This window comes from Phaethon lepturus, unplaced genomic scaffold, assembly GCF_000687285.1.
Source record: "Phaethon lepturus isolate BGI_N335 unplaced genomic scaffold, ASM68728v1 scaffold371, whole genome shotgun sequence".
In the NCBI taxonomy this organism is placed as follows: Eukaryota; Metazoa; Chordata; class Aves; order Phaethontiformes; family Phaethontidae; genus Phaethon; species Phaethon lepturus.
In genome coordinates this window covers 49,723-65,438 of record NW_010518288.1, presented here as the reverse complement: position 1 = coordinate 65,438, position 15,716 = coordinate 49,723, and the positions used below count along the sequence as shown (strand labels likewise).

Here is a 15,716-nt window from a genome sequence, read left to right as displayed (position 1 = left end):
GGGGTGGGTGGCGGGGGCACGCAAAAAAAGCGCTCAGGCTTCCTCAAAAAGCACAAATAAGTTATTACAAACATTTTTGTCATGGAGACACTTTAAGAATGCTAACTGTTCAAGCTCTTCACAAACAGTTCAGATGATAGATAATTGTTTCTTCTCAATACTGATCTGAGCAAATAGCCCCTCAGAAAGGTAAGTGCCTACATGTCCATTACTAATGTGGGGTTTTTTTTACAAGTCTGATATTAATTCCCTCTTCCTTAAAAAAAGGAGCCCAAACTAGAAAAAAGGTTACCTTACCTTACAGACTGGGAAACTGGTGAAGGAACATGAGGTGTCATTGGGAAAATGATACAAGATCTAAGAAATTACTTCTCCTACAAGCTATTCTTTACTAGAGGGCTTGCGCTCTCACCAACTGGTTGCCCTCCCCTGCTTCTGCAATGACAACATGATGGCTGCCAGCCAGGATAACTACACCGAACATACACGACGTCTCAGCTTTCATTGTACAAAAAAGGTAATGGCCACGCACCTCATGAATGTGCCACGGTTTCTCTGTGATAAGACCCTTGTAGTTTCTCACTGATTTGAAAAACCCATCAGTGACAACTCCCATGATCTCTCTTGCCCAGTAGCTGTTCAGCATATGTTGCTAAGTTGCCGCATCATGAAACTGAAAAATACTCAGCAGTCTCTGCATGGCACTCCATTATTTGGCATGGGCCTCCTATTAAAGCCTTGGTACTTGAGTAATCCATCCAGAAGAAACTGAATCTTCAACTAACTGCAACTTATAAGAAGTATTTCAAGAAAGTTATCAGGACATCTCTGAGGAGCAAGATTACTCTCACATACAAATCACTAACCTGTATAGTTAGCATATCCACCATAAAGCATCACCAGCCTTTATTCAGTCTCTAAATGCTTTTATTCCCTGTTCAGATTGTGATTCACAACTAGATCAAATAGCTGAGCAGACTGGCTACCTTATCATGCAACTATTTGGCAAAAAACAACTACAGTACAGACAGAAGCCCAGCTGTTTTATTATATGACTGTATGACCTGGTTCAACATGGTTGGCTCAGCTGCATGCAGTCCCCAGTGAAAAAACACATGGACTTTTTATTTATTTCCTATGGCATCAGTAGAGCTCATTGACTCTACAAAAAGGTCACAGGCACAAGGCAACACAAGGCTCTGTAGTGGGTTTGCATGGCAAGGTTTTGGTAGCAGGGAGGCTGCAGGGGTGGCTTCTAGGAGAAGCTTCTAGCAGCGTCTCACATGTCCAACAGCCGGCTCTAAGATGGACCCACTGCTGGTGAAGGCCAAGCCCATCAGTGATGGTTGTAGAGCCTCTGGGATAACATATTTAAGAAGGGGAAAATAAACATGTGCAATTGAAATTGCAGCTGGAGAGGGGAGTGAGAACACGTGAGAGAAACAGCCCTGCAGACCCCAAGGTCAGTGCAGAAGGAGGGGCAGGAGGGGTTCCAGGTGCAGGAGCAGATTCCCCGGCAGCCCATGGTGAAGACCATGGTGAGGCCGGCTGTGCCCCTGCAGCCTATGGAGCTCCACAGTGGAGCAGATCTCCACCTGCAGCCCATGGAGGACCCCACGCCAGAGCAGGTGGATGCCCAAAGGTGGCTGGGACCCTGTGGGAAGCCCATGCTGGAGCAGGCTCCTGGCAGGACCTGTGGACTCATGGAGAGAGGAGCCCGCACTGGAGCAGGGTTGCTGGCAGGACTTGTGACCCCACGGGAGACCCAGGCTGGAGCAGTCTGTTCCTGAAGGACGGCACCCCATGGAGGGGACCGAGGCTGGAACAGTTTGTGAAGAACAACGTGAGTCCTTCCCACAGGCTGCAGGAGAAGTTCATGGAGGACTGTATCCCATGGGAGGGACCCCACGGTGGAACACAGAAAAAAAAAGAGTGTGAATCCCTCCCCCCTGAGAAGGAAGGAGCAGCAGAGACAACATGTGATAAACTGACCACAACCCCCGTTCCCCGTCCCCCTGTGCTGCTTGAGGGGGAGGAGGTAGAGAAATCAGGAGTGAAGTTGAGCCCAGGAAGAAGGGAGCAGTGGGGGGAAGATGTTTTAAGATTTGGGTTTAGTTCTCATTACCCTACTCTGATTTTGACTGGCAATATATTAAGTTAAATTTCCCCAAGTCGAGACTGTTTTGCCAGTGACAGTAAATGGTGAGTGATCTCTCCCTGTCCTTATCTCGACCCACAAGCTTTTTGTTATATTTTTCTCTCCCCTGCCTAGCTGATAAGGGGAGTGACAGAGCAGCTTTGATGGGCACCTGGCATCCAGACAGGGTCAACCCACCACAGGCTGGTGTTCATTAGTACTCATCTACCACCTTTTAGCTCCTACATCATTCTGCTCATTTATTTTATCACTTAACAGTGCTATCATCCTTCCTTCTACCCAATAATAGGAGATAACACTTCTTCTGGACTCTTCTGAGGACACACTGCCATAGCAAAATATCACTAGTCTTGACTTCTACCTTAGCTTAGCCTAAGTACGGAACTTCTCCTTTATACCAACATGATCTGAATTTGCGTACTGCTTACTGTTTCTTCCTCTGGAAAGCATTGCTGCATTTGAGTAACTTCTCTGCTTTTAAACTTTTCTGTGAACATATATTTGAAAGTATTTTTTAAATTTATCATTCAGTTAAAAACCTGCAGAAAACCTTAAGAAGTAATGCATGTAGAGAGCATATCCTCTATTCCCTGGTTTGTTGAAAACCCTGTAAGTAATCTGAAACAGCCTGTAAAGTCAAGCATGGGCTGCCTAGTATCTGTATTGCTGAATTTCTTGGTTATATCTCTATCTCATCAAGCCTGGAACTTCTAATATGTCAGCCAAAGCACATCCTGGTTATCACAGGTGATACAAACCAAAAAATGCAAAGGGTAAATGCCTGCCTTTATTTGAAATACATACTTTTTATTGAATATGCTATGTCCATTACTATGGACAAATCAAGATTTTCAGAGATTTGAAAGCCAGAAATTATCTATCATTCTACAAAAAAGACACTTCAGAAAGTTATTGAGTAAAAAAATCAGAGGAACCTAATTTATAGCAGAAAGACTTAGGGAAAAAAGTATAAATCAGTGGAATCAAGAAAACTAATTTAAAAATGTTAAAATTGATAAAAATGTAAAAGACATAAAGGCTTATAATTTACAAGTAAGGACAATTTGTGTTTGCAATGATTTTCACATCAGAATTCCTATTTATTACTGTCCTCAGTTCATGACTTACCTTTTGTAAGCTGTTTTAGCCAAACTCAAGTTACTGGCCACATTCTACAATAATGGATTGAAACATAAGGTCATATGAGATAATCCAGTGACTCCTTCTCTTTAAGGCTACAGAAATATATCAATTATATTTGCAATTCTTAGAAATCTTAACATCCAGCATATAATGACAACATGCAGAGATTTCAGTATGTTTCATTGGCTGTGACAATATGGTAAAGAACACAGCAATATTTCTGAAGTAAAAAAAATTTAGTTCCAAATCATTACTAGTTTTTAAAATGTGGTATTTCCTAACAGAAAGTCTCTTTGTATACTTCAGTAACTGTCACGTTTGTTATCAACCTATTATCCCATTTAATTTTTCTTTATCACTTCTTCAATGTGTTTAAACACACTAGCATCTTCAATGGTTGGTGTTATCTGAAAAGGAAGAATAGAGAAGCATGTGATAGTAGACTGCTATTCTTCAACAGTAAGACAGAATTTCATTCAGAAAACCTTCTAAATCTAGCCTTCAGAAGCAATCAAGAAAAAAGTACCGGGAAAGCTCTGGAACATGAAAATCTTTCGGGTAAGACACAGTAGACATAAAATATAACGTACTACCTGAAGTCATGGACCAGCTGCAGAATGGTCTACAGAATCAAAACCACGATGTTGTGTCTTTGGATGTGCAATTGTGTCTAATTCATTAAAGCATACATCTCCAACTTACTTTATATGGCTTTCCACTGACAAGTGCAGAAAGAGCTGAACGTGGTATCTTGCCAGAGCGAGTTTTTGGTAGCTGTTTGACAAACACCCCCTTCTGGAAAGCTGCTACTGGACCAATGTTATTTCTAACTCGTTCAACAATCTCTTCCAAAATCTTCTTCTCTTCTGTCTTTATACCTAGTGAAGAAGTTCATATCCTTTAACCTTTCTGGGACTTTTGCAAGTCTTAGTAACATCAGTAGCACCAGTACCATCAAGCTCTCACCTTCTCTCAGTACACACAGCGCAAATGGAACATGCCCTTTTAAAGGATCCTCCTGGCCCACAACAGCACAGTCTGCCACAGCATGATGGAAGAGAATACACTGAGGGACAGAAAACAAAAATAAACTGAACTAATAAAAACTGAACATTTCAGTGCAAAAAATTCTATAGGCCTGGACATAAAAAAATAGACTTACTTCTTACATTTTGACAGCAAAAAATATTTAGTCAGTACACCTCAGGATTCCAATTACACATGTTGCAGATGTACATGCATGTATACTTTCATACGTGTATGAAAAGTGTAGTTTTCAGATAAATATAAGAAATAAAAACTATGGCAGCACAAGATACAAATATAGAACAAAGCAAAGGTGATTTCCTTACGTCTTTGTTTGTGAGATCTTTGCTGGAACAAATAACATTAGTCCAACATTACGAATAACAGGGAGTAAGGACCAAAACCACAGAAGCAGTACAGGGCTACAAAGTCATATTGGTTCATTCTCTCGGACTCCTTTTTCATTCATTGTTGCACAAAGGTATAATTTCAACCAAAGCCAAATACAGACCAACCTCAGCTTGCAGCCAGTCTAGTCCAGCTCACTCTTGGAAACATAAGGTCTTAGCCTCCTTAGACAAAAAATAAAGTTAAACCAGAGTCCCCTCCTTCCTACTACATGTTTACACAATTATACAAGTGATAGGCAGTAGCACTAATATCTCAAACTATATTTTAGGGAAAAAAGTGAGAGATTCTCCTTTTCTTTCCAATTAGCCAGCTGAGGTTCTCACTTCCTGGAAAAAAGTCACCAAGATGTCTCAGTACATATTGAGAAGTGTGTCATTAAGTCTGGGACAAAGTTGGATACCAGCAGTTGTAAATCCTCTTCCAAAGCAACTGTCTCTTTTCATGTATTTATCAGTGTCCCTTGCTCTCAACAGTGGTTTCAACATATCCTCTGTACTCAACCACAAAGAGGACCTAATGTGACCCTACACAAAGGCCATACACAGGTCACATAATGTGATTGTGCATATTAATTAATTTGTGCATACAAGGACTATATGTTTGCAAGTAACAGATCTTCACATACTGTGTTGTCAAAATCAAAGGCAGTGGGATGACTGAAAGGAAGACTAAATAAAAGAAGTTTTAAGAATAAAAGTGGGTTTGGTTTTTTTAAGTAGAACACCACATTTGCATTGGCTACTCATACAATGGCGTGAGCATGAGGAATAAGACAGGAAAGATACAGAGAAGACTGGAGAAAAAAAAATCCTGGAAGAAGGAAAAGCTGAATCACTGCTGTTCCAACTAACAAAAGGGAGGGTCTTGTGTGACCTGGTTGTGAAACTGATTGTGGAAGGAACAATTTAAAGTGTCGACCATAAGCCATCCTAAATGCAGATTACACTATCCTTAAGATTTGTAGTCAAACCAGGAAGGAGAAACTGGTTCTCTGTGCCATGGTTCACTAAAACACAAAACCAAGTAGCTTTTAGCAAAATAAATCTGCAGAAAGTGTTTCTTGCATACTTTGACAGAAGCTATACTCACTTCACAAACTATTAAACTATTAACAAAAAAGCAAATGGGAAATACTTACCTTAATATCAGAAACATGCTCTATCAAAGTACAAAAGCATAACCATTTACACACACTTTTTGAAACTGTAGATTTTTCACAGTAATGAAATGGGATGTGCACAAGCTGTATCTAGAACAGCAAATGCAACAGCCTGGAGTTAGTTCTGGCTGGGTTTACCCCAGACGGCTAGCTGGGGTAGATGGTAGACAGGTAGACCTTTAACTAGAAGGGCAGAGGAGTCTGCTGCAAAAGTGGTGAAGCTAAATACACACAAGTGCATTTGAATTCAGATGCAGTCTACTTCGTCCAGAAGTCATTGTATCCGAACTGACAAATCATGCAGGAATGAATCTTACGCAACTCTAAAAATCTCCATGGTATTTCAACACATCACATACACCTATGAGCTTCAGTCACTTCTATCCAGAGTCTCAATAATGCCCTCCATTTGCTGCTATAAATACCTATTCCTGCCTGCTCTGACTTCTCGACCCTGACCACAGCAACTTGCTTGCTGTGTACAAAAAGAAGGAGAGAAAGAAAAAGAAGAAAATGCAATGAATTATGGAAGTAGACTAGGAAGGTCTACAACCAGAGGAACTACGCTTTCCATAAAAACATAGGCGAAAAGTTTGTAATGCAGCTATAATGTAAATACAGATAATATACTTGCTCTACAAGGTGACTGCCACTTAATTAGATGGCGATTCAATGAACCTCTAATTCTGTGTTTACTGATCTTACTGAAGAGCTAATTGTGGTCTTGTTAATGCTTTCTTGTCTAACTAGCAATTTGCCATGCATGCATTAACAACACTCTTGGTTTTTAGCTTTGTTCAAAAGGTGAATAGAAAAGGTTGCAGAATTTCGTGGTGATGAAACATTTTTTGTTTCTAGGGGAAAGACAGGGAGAAAAACAAAGACACTGAGCTCAGGACAATGGATACAAAGGTAATACAGCTGAGGAGGCGATTCAATTCATCATTTGTTCTATAGCTTCAGATTCAGCCTGAAGCAAAGAAACAATGGCCAGCTCAGCCCTTGAGCACTAGAGGAGTAAGGACTGGGGATGAGATTCCCTGCTGCACTTTGGTAGAGCAACACAAAAAACTGACTTCAAAGTGAAAGAGGTGTAAACAGACTGAAAGCCACCTTTATGGCTTCATAGACCCAAGTCTATGGACAGCGCTTGGTTCATCTCCCTGGCTGACCAGTCCTCAAAGGATTGCCTACATTTATCTTAATTTGTTCACTTCTGTGTAATCAGAATTTCTTCTAAGTTTTCTAGCCTTTAAAAAAATAGTCACTAGACTAATAGACTTCATAAAGCAAAAAATTACTAAATCGCTAGTTTGTGATTCAGTGAACAGTTAAATTCAGAGTTCTTAGAAGTGTATTTTTCCCTTGTACATGCCCAGCACACTTTTTGCTATACTCCCTGAATAAGCAATTGATATGTCATCAGGGAAATTTGTAACTGGAAATCAATCACAGTGGTTCCAGAGAGGCAAGTGAACAATAATATGAAATTCAGATACTATTATGAACTGCACTATTTTCAACTTTTTGAGTTGCATAGGTATTACATTAATGACTTCCAATTTAACAGCAGGGTTTTTTTACAGAGATTTTCATTGTTCATTTAGCACTGTTCATACAATAAAAGACAAAACAGGTCTCCAGAAACTGTGAAGAAAACTCTGAAAAGAACACTGAATTTGAGTCTATGTGAACAGAATTCGTTCAACACAGACAACACAAGCACTTTAAAAAAACATAACTAAGAACTGTATTATATGAATAAAAGTTCCTACTTCTAAGTAACTACAGTAGCTGGTGAAACTACTTGGCATACTGACCCTACATTATTGTAATGTATTCCCAAATAAATATGTTATCACAGCTTATAGGAATGCTTCCTATGCTACCATATTGCCCCTTAACTCTGCCCTCAAATGTCAAATCATGCCTGTCTTATCAACCTCATGGTACAAACTGCTTACTGTTGACTGAATTTATTATGGTCCCAGAAAGCACCTTAATAGGAAGGACCTGAAATAATTAATGTTTTGGTTAAAAGTACTAATGGAAATGCAATCAAAAAAAGCAGAAAGAAAATGAGAGATTTTGTGAGATTTTCAGTCTCAGCTTGCTTTATTCATCTTTCACTTTTCTATTTTAGTCTCGAACAACGCTCACCTCTTCAATTGCACCTGCTGAAATTCTGTGTCCGGCAACATTGATCACATCATCAGCTCGAGACAGGACATATAAATAGCCATCTTCATCCATATAACCTGCATCCATAGTATCATAATATCCCTAAACACAACACAACCAAAAATAAACTCAGAAATAATACTAAGAACATCCATTCATTTCCCATGAAGCCAACAAACAAAACCAACGGTTTCAAAATAAATACATTTTTGGCACCTGAAAAATTTAATTCTGTAATATTTTTCACCATTCTTACGTCATAATATACCGTGCAGCTCCCTTTCCAGAAAGGTTTTGTAGTCTTTGTTAAAACAGAAGACCATACATAAACCTGTATTTTTTTCCAACTCTGCTTACTGCAACCCCTGACAGTTTGGAGAAGGAATCTCCATGAGGAGAATGGAATTGTTCCAATATAACGACAGTTGTCAAATTGCTCCTAAAGATATTCCTATTTGCTGGATCCAAATATACATCATCATCGTCATGATGCAAGCGCAGACAAAAAATAACCGGCTTGATCAATTCACTCATTAACTGTTACTGAACCAAACCTTCCATTTTGGACGTTCACATAGGCCAAATCTATCTATTTCTATAAGGAAAGGAGGAGGCCAGACCCTGGATAGTTCATCTAACCAGGAAACCTAACTAATTCAGTAAGGAGCCTCCAATGTATTTACATGCACAGTGGTCAATTTTATATTTTGGACTGATACTAAGTTAGAATGACTGCATGTCAACTGCAGTAGTGTATTTGAAGCTATGCTAGTCTAAGGTTGCGAGGCTTATATCTTTTCTTAGCTCAAATGACATAAACCAGCTTTTACGTTCAGAAGCTTGAGATTTATTTCTTCCATTTCAGATCTTTAAAAAAAAAACAACAGTGTGGCCGAAAGCTTAAAGTATGTATGAAGTACGTTTTACTTTGAAATGGTTTTAATTCTACAACACATATATCAAGGATCTACTGTTAAAATAAGATATGATCATTTTCTATGTTATGCAGTTTAAATCTACTGTCATTAAGTTCTGCAGGATTACCAGAAGGTATAAATTCAATTATACAACTCTTACTGGAAATTTTTGGAAATATAGCTTCTGGAATGATTCTTGATTTTCCCAAAGACCTGAGAATGCTCCAGGAGGTAAAGGCAACCTTAAATTAAAAAGAGCAGACTGAAAGAGTTAGAAACACAGATATAATATCTGAGTACAACTCATGCTTTCCATTCATACTTTATATTCAGGTAAATAATCATTGGCTATACAATCAGAAACCTGTTCTGTTTAATAATATCCTGGTAACAGATCAAAAAGACCATATATTTTCTGTGATCACATGCATATAGCTCTGAACTGTATTCAGACCATACATTTCATATAACATTAAGCATCTCTGGCATTCAGTAAAACAATGTTTGGTCTAGAAAACACTATATACTGTACCATAAATATGTTATCAGCATTCAGCTTTCAACATTTCCAAGGATGAAGTATCTGTCAAAAATCATGCTATGATACAGACAACTTCATTATTATAGGTATCTCTTTCTCTAACACACACACTCATAGACATTTGAATTGAATTATCAGATGGCCGGATCTTCAGTTTCTGTAAAAAGATATAATTCAAATTACTTCAGTCATGAGAATCCGAATAAAAATGCTTTTCTCTTTTACTTAAACTGTGCATAATATTACTGGAGGAGTTCTTTGACAGTATATTGATAGGTCACTTTTAGAACTTTCTAAAATAACTGGTCTTTTATTTTTTTAAGAAGTGAAGCTGCAAAATAGTATGCGTTGAAATTTCAACTATAGACCCATTCTTCAGTCAAGGATATGCGCATGACAAAATAAGGGCTATTTCATATACATATCTGCCAGAAGATGAGAAGCTACAACAGTCTCAGCTAACAAAGAAGGGGTTGTTTTTTTCCTTCAAAGCTCTGATAGGGTTAAAAACAGCTTACTTGAACTGCCCAAGACATACCAACGCAAGTTTTATGAAGCTTAACACTAGTAACAGAGAGCAAATGCGCATGCAAACGTATTTATACAGATGAAATCATAAATGCCCCATACAGATTTTACTAGCATACGCCTGAATTCCTAACCAGCAAATTTTTAGCCAGGGGTAGGTATTTTATTTTCTACTCTGATAGTGCTCCTATGACACCAAAAGGCAACATCCCTAGGGGTGAAACACCCCTCTGTAGCATTGTGAAACACCCCTCTGTAGCATTGTGAAACACCCCTCTGTAGCATTGCAACACTGGTATCATTACAAGTCTCCTATGAGGTTCGCGTCAGAAGAACAGGTGCTACCAGCTCAGTGACATGCACAATTCTAACATTACATTTACAAAAACAATAATTTTATATATTTATTTATTTTACCTAAATATGGTATAAATGGTACAAGCTACACTGAAAAGGCCATATCATCTAGCAATGATTCCAATCCACGATTTTTTAAAATCCCAGGGTTTTTTCAGCTTAATTCAGCTCGATTAGCATAATAGAATATACTGCTTAAATATTACTACTTTTTCTGACGGTTCTGGCTCAACACATCCTACAAATCACATTCCCTGAAAGTACAGTTAAGCTAAGGCCAGAAATGCCAAGACGCTTCCCAGGCAGTCACCCAGGCTTCAGGAGGGCAAGTTGGCTCTGCCCATCTGGAGGGAATTCACTTGCCTATTTTGAGCCTTTCAAGCTTAGTAAGCATCCTTGTGATACACAAACATGACCTATAAAGTATTTACCTTGAAAAAAATAAATCAGAAAAACAATATATTGATCCCAGCATTTGTGTATGTATGAATTTAAAAGAAAAATATCTTGTTTAGATTCAAGAAAAACCACTAGAGAATGGTAGTTACTATGGTTGCTGCCTGGTTGCTAATAGCATAGCAATTCATAACAGCCTCAGTCATTGCAAATTTTGCACTTTAAGTTTATTTAACAGTCTGAAACATTCTTGTGATGGGAGAGAAAGGAAAATTCATATTGACAAAGTCCTTAATTTCTCCACAGCTCTATTCAGTACTCTGCAGTTAGTCATTAAACAGAAGAACCAATTTTATTACTAAAAACAGAAAAGCATTTTGCTTTCTGTAATTGTTTAGAAATCTAAACACAAATATGCAATATATCACCAAAAACATAATCCCTGCTTCCACCATTTGAGGGTTTTGGGGCTTTTTGTTTGTTTCTTTGTTTCTTGTGGTTGGTTGGTTTTTTTTTTAGAGCAAATGGCAATGATAAATACATTCACAGTGCATATTTCACGAGTCTATGGAAACCACACTACTAAACTACTGGCTGCAGTAGGTATCTCTATAGCACAAATCATAGCACAATACAGACACAATCTGAAAATGTGCCTCCATGGCTTTCTGTAAAAGATTACTTGCAGTTAGGACTCCATTCCATCTACTAAACAAAAACTGAATGTCATCTTCCATGTGTCCATCTTTCAGGCAAAATGATTCCAGAGCAATGGGCACACGCAATTCTTCCATGATAGTAAAATTCTCAGCATCATGACCAACTAGAACTTCTAGGTGATGTGTAAACACAAATAATTAATAAAATTTATTAAGGTAGAATTCAGCTAGTCAATAGAATAGAATTCAGAACATAATTACATGTATTGGAATTTTGCCAGGACATCAGGATTAAATTGCCCAGAGCCAAAAATACCTCCATCCCACTACTGTCAGCGGGAATGCTGCCATGAATACCAAAGGGAGCAGAACTTGATCATAATTATGTGAAAGGAGCCAGAAAAGAGAAAATCAGGTAGTCAGAAAGTAACAGCAATCTGAAAGGCAACATATCTTCCTTTCCTCAACCCTTCCATAAAAAAAGAACATTTTTAGATGTTGGGTTTGTGTCTGTTCTCCTTAGGAAACATACACATACCTACAAAAGTTCTATATTTAAAATGTGTTGCCTCTTTGTCCAAACATTGAGTTGATACTCAAGGCCTTTGGGGGTTATCTTTATTAAGAGGACATATTGATCAAAAAATGTCAACTATGCGTACGTAAGCACGATTGCCCCAGACATGATCCTGCTTTCCTCTCAGAAGTGACAGGTGCACAGAAGACCAAAATAGAAGGAGGTAGGTTCCTTCATCATCATTTCCACAATATACATGGAAGTTGCTTTGCTTGGTTTCCCTTTGGGAGGTATTTACTGTATTTCTGTAGCTATTTGTTAATGTCTGTCTCTCTTATCCTGCATACCAAGCCACAAATCAGCCAGGGTTGAGCCTTTGCATCTGTTGTTAGTTGAAAGATAAGACCCCCATTGCTTGGCTTTTTCATATGGTCATATGCATATTCTATCTCATCATCGTCTCCTCCTTCTGGAAAGGACAGTCATGAGCCTCAACAAACACAAATTCAAGACAAGCTTGCCAGTTTTTTCTAAAATATAAATGTGTTACCAGCTATACTGGATCAGGCTAACTACAGTCAACTCCTCCCATTTAATCAGCAAAGAATAGGCACAGTTTCAAACCCGAGTTGAGGTTCAAGCCAAAAACCTACACTGAGCTAAATCAAAGCACCTGAACTTGAGAGAAGTTTAACTTTGGATTTAAAACTTAAAAAGAGATATATAGGTCTGAATTGTGATCTCGATCATGCCAGTTTTTCACCAGTACTGCAACAGCAGTACAAATGATGCTATTCTCCATTTACTCCAGCAAAATCGAGTTGACAATTGCAGAACTGCAAGAATAAAGATCCAGGCCCATTTCTCATTTCAAGGTTGAATACATTTAGAACAGCATCAGGAAGACTAGGTAAACTGTGTAAATTAATGAAGTAAATTATATGGGTTCATTTTACAAAGATCCACTCTGGTTATATTTTAAAAAGATAAGAATGTAATTTCATTATAATGTGGAGAAACTAAGACAGATTAGGTGAGCTTGGCAGCATCACAGAAAAACTCTGAAATGCTTTCACAGTAACTGTTTTCTGCTAGAGAATTTTAAGTGACAGCCATTATCTGGTTTTTAAGCATTGTTTTACAGTTCATTTATTTTTCATACAACGGTGCCTGACCTTACACAGAACAGCCCACCTTTAGCTTAGCCCAAGAAAACCTGATTCCATGTGTCACATCCTTTCAGGATGCCACTCATCAAAATGGTGTGAGATTCCTTGTTAATGGAACAAGGCAATTATAGACACAGCGCTCAAAAGATAATTTACACAGAAAAGCAGGTTTCTGAAAGTACAAACGAAAGTCAAAAACTATTAGAGGATGCTACCTTGCTGAGTTTCAGAAAATGCATCCTTTTATTTTATGGTAAACAATGGTACTCATAGGCTGTTCATTACAGGCAGTCAAAGCAAGTATAAGCCACTGTTAAATGAGCTGGGGCTTGTGAATGGAGCTAAGTCATCTTGACTGGCAGCCATATTATTATTCAACATTTATGTAGTGTGCATAAACACCACTTTTAAAAAAACTTTTGATTCCAAGTTCGAAAGTCATCTGGAATCTAGAATCTTTTTCAGCCACTAGGAACAACAGCACAGGAAAAAGGGTGGAGAAAAGGTAAAAGAGGAGTAGAGAATCTCAAATATTTATCAGGCTGCATGAAATACTACTTTAGTTAGCTGAAAGGGGTCACAAAAGTACTTGGTCTCAGTGTGGATTTTGAAGGGAAAAAAATATAGTTTAGAGGGGATGAAAGAATGCATCAAAAACTAGTGAAAGTGCTTGGAAAAAGTTAAAAGTAAAGTTCGAATGCTACTTACAGGTACTCAGCCAGAGATCTGTTAGAAAACCCATCTTTTGCCAAATTGCTCTCACATTGAAAGTCTACTCATTGTTTCACTTGTAAAGGGAAAAGACAAAGCTGATAAACATGTGGAAGGCTGGCAAGGGAGAGAAATCTTTCACACAGATTCTTCACGGTCATCTAATCTGAGCTCCTATATAACACAGGCTAAAGGATGCTATCTACTAAATCCTGCCTCAATCCCCTAACTTGTGGTTAAAATAGAGCCAGGTTTGACCTAGAGGCGTCAAAGAAAACCACCATATTCCCAAGAATTTGTTCCAATGGTTTAATACTTGCATTGTTAAGACTGTGTTTTATTTCTCATCTGAATCTATCTACCTTTAATTTCCAATCTCTTTATGCTAGATTAAACAGCCATCTCTCAGAGACGTCTTTGTGGGTATTTCTTGACCTTGATAAAGTTATCATTTAACTGATCCTAGATGAACTACATACCACTAGGTAACTGTAAGTTTCTTTAAGCCAAACTTTCCAGCACTCAAGTCACTCTCATTCATATCTTCTCTAAAACCCAGTCGCTTCCTCAATAGTCTTTTGATATATAGACATAAGCACCAAACATAATGTATTAATGGTTTTACTAACCCCAGTTCTCTCAGCCGCTCCTCATAGGACTCGTGCTCTAGACCCGTCACCAGCTTTGCTGCCCTTCTCTGGACACGCTCCGGCACCTCAACATCTTTCTTGCAGTGAGGGGCCCAAAACTGAACACAGGATTCAAGGTGCGGCCTCCCCAGTGCCGAGTACAGGGGCACAATCACTTCCCTACTCCTGCTGGCCACACTATTGCTGATACAGGCCAGGACGCTGTTGACCTTCTTGGCCACTTGGGAACATTTTATCCCATAAGCCTCCGTTATTATGGTACAAAATCAACTATACAAACACTAGGTCTAGCGGAGTATTTACTGTCAGGCATTACTCTCTGGATAGAGTGAGGATATGGAAATGCAGTCCTTTTGCTGTTGTGGATGAACATAAAGAATAATACTATCTAATGAGATAGTGCTAACAACTGCTTCATAAAATAAATTTAATGGGATTGTGATCTTTATAACGTACAAGAGCAAAACTGAGTTTTGCACTGGAATTTAAATGGGGTTTCTCTTTGCTAATGTTCCTTATGGAAACAGACAACTTAAAAAATTCTCATGACTACTCATGTTTACATATACATACAAACACACACACATTTTCAAGTGTGTATTAATTACCAGGTCAGAACAATGCAAGCAAAAGTGTGTCACTAAATCAGACTGGTCTTGCTAGTGGAAATGGAGGTCATTGCTGCTATCATTTTAACTTCAGAACAAATCCTCAGTTAATTATCTTTCATGTCCAAAGATTCTAGTTAAAAAAAATATCATACAAGCCCACCCTCATGTGCTGCAGTCATCTTGATTTTCCCTTGTCCTCTCATCATAAATGTTGTGACACTGCTTTTGATTTCTTTAACCTGAAAGACTTGTGAAGTCAAAAATATTACTGGGTTTTCCATCTAAATTAGCCTGCATGAAAGTTCTTGTCAGTGAAAAATCTTTCCAAAGGGCATAGATGATGGTTATATGAAATAAAACGGGTGTCAGTAGGTGGATGAGTAAAGAAAAGAACATACTTGGGGCAGGAAGGTGGAGTAATTATGTGCAAGAATTACCTTTCTGAAGTATTTGACTCTTGCAGAATAAAATTAAAGTTTAAAACTCTGTTGTAAGAATAGATATTTTAAATACTATACTTATGAGCACTGCAGGCCTCAAGCAGCCCCCGACTGTCTTTACCAGGAGTTGGACTAGGATTAA

General features: G+C 38.4%; 1 protein-coding gene across 1 annotated transcript in view; it reads right to left on the bottom strand.

Annotated features, from left to right (window-relative positions):
* Window positions 1–3,571: 3,571 nt before the first annotated feature.
* The window catches only part of ACSS3 (acyl-CoA synthetase short-chain family member 3), a gene marked incomplete at its 5' end in the record, with an annotated part of 51,572 nt that continues 39,427 nt past the window's right edge, over window positions 3,572–15,716 (bottom strand). Inside the window, 5 exons of the mRNA XM_010296657.1 lie at window positions 3,572–3,708; window positions 4,004–4,179; window positions 4,268–4,367; window positions 8,058–8,180; window positions 9,156–9,237. Of these exons, the coding sequence (XP_010294959.1) occupies window positions 3,643–3,708; window positions 4,004–4,179; window positions 4,268–4,367; window positions 8,058–8,180; window positions 9,156–9,237 (547 nt within the window). The remainder of the gene's footprint in view (window positions 3,709–4,003; window positions 4,180–4,267; window positions 4,368–8,057; window positions 8,181–9,155; window positions 9,238–15,716) is intronic.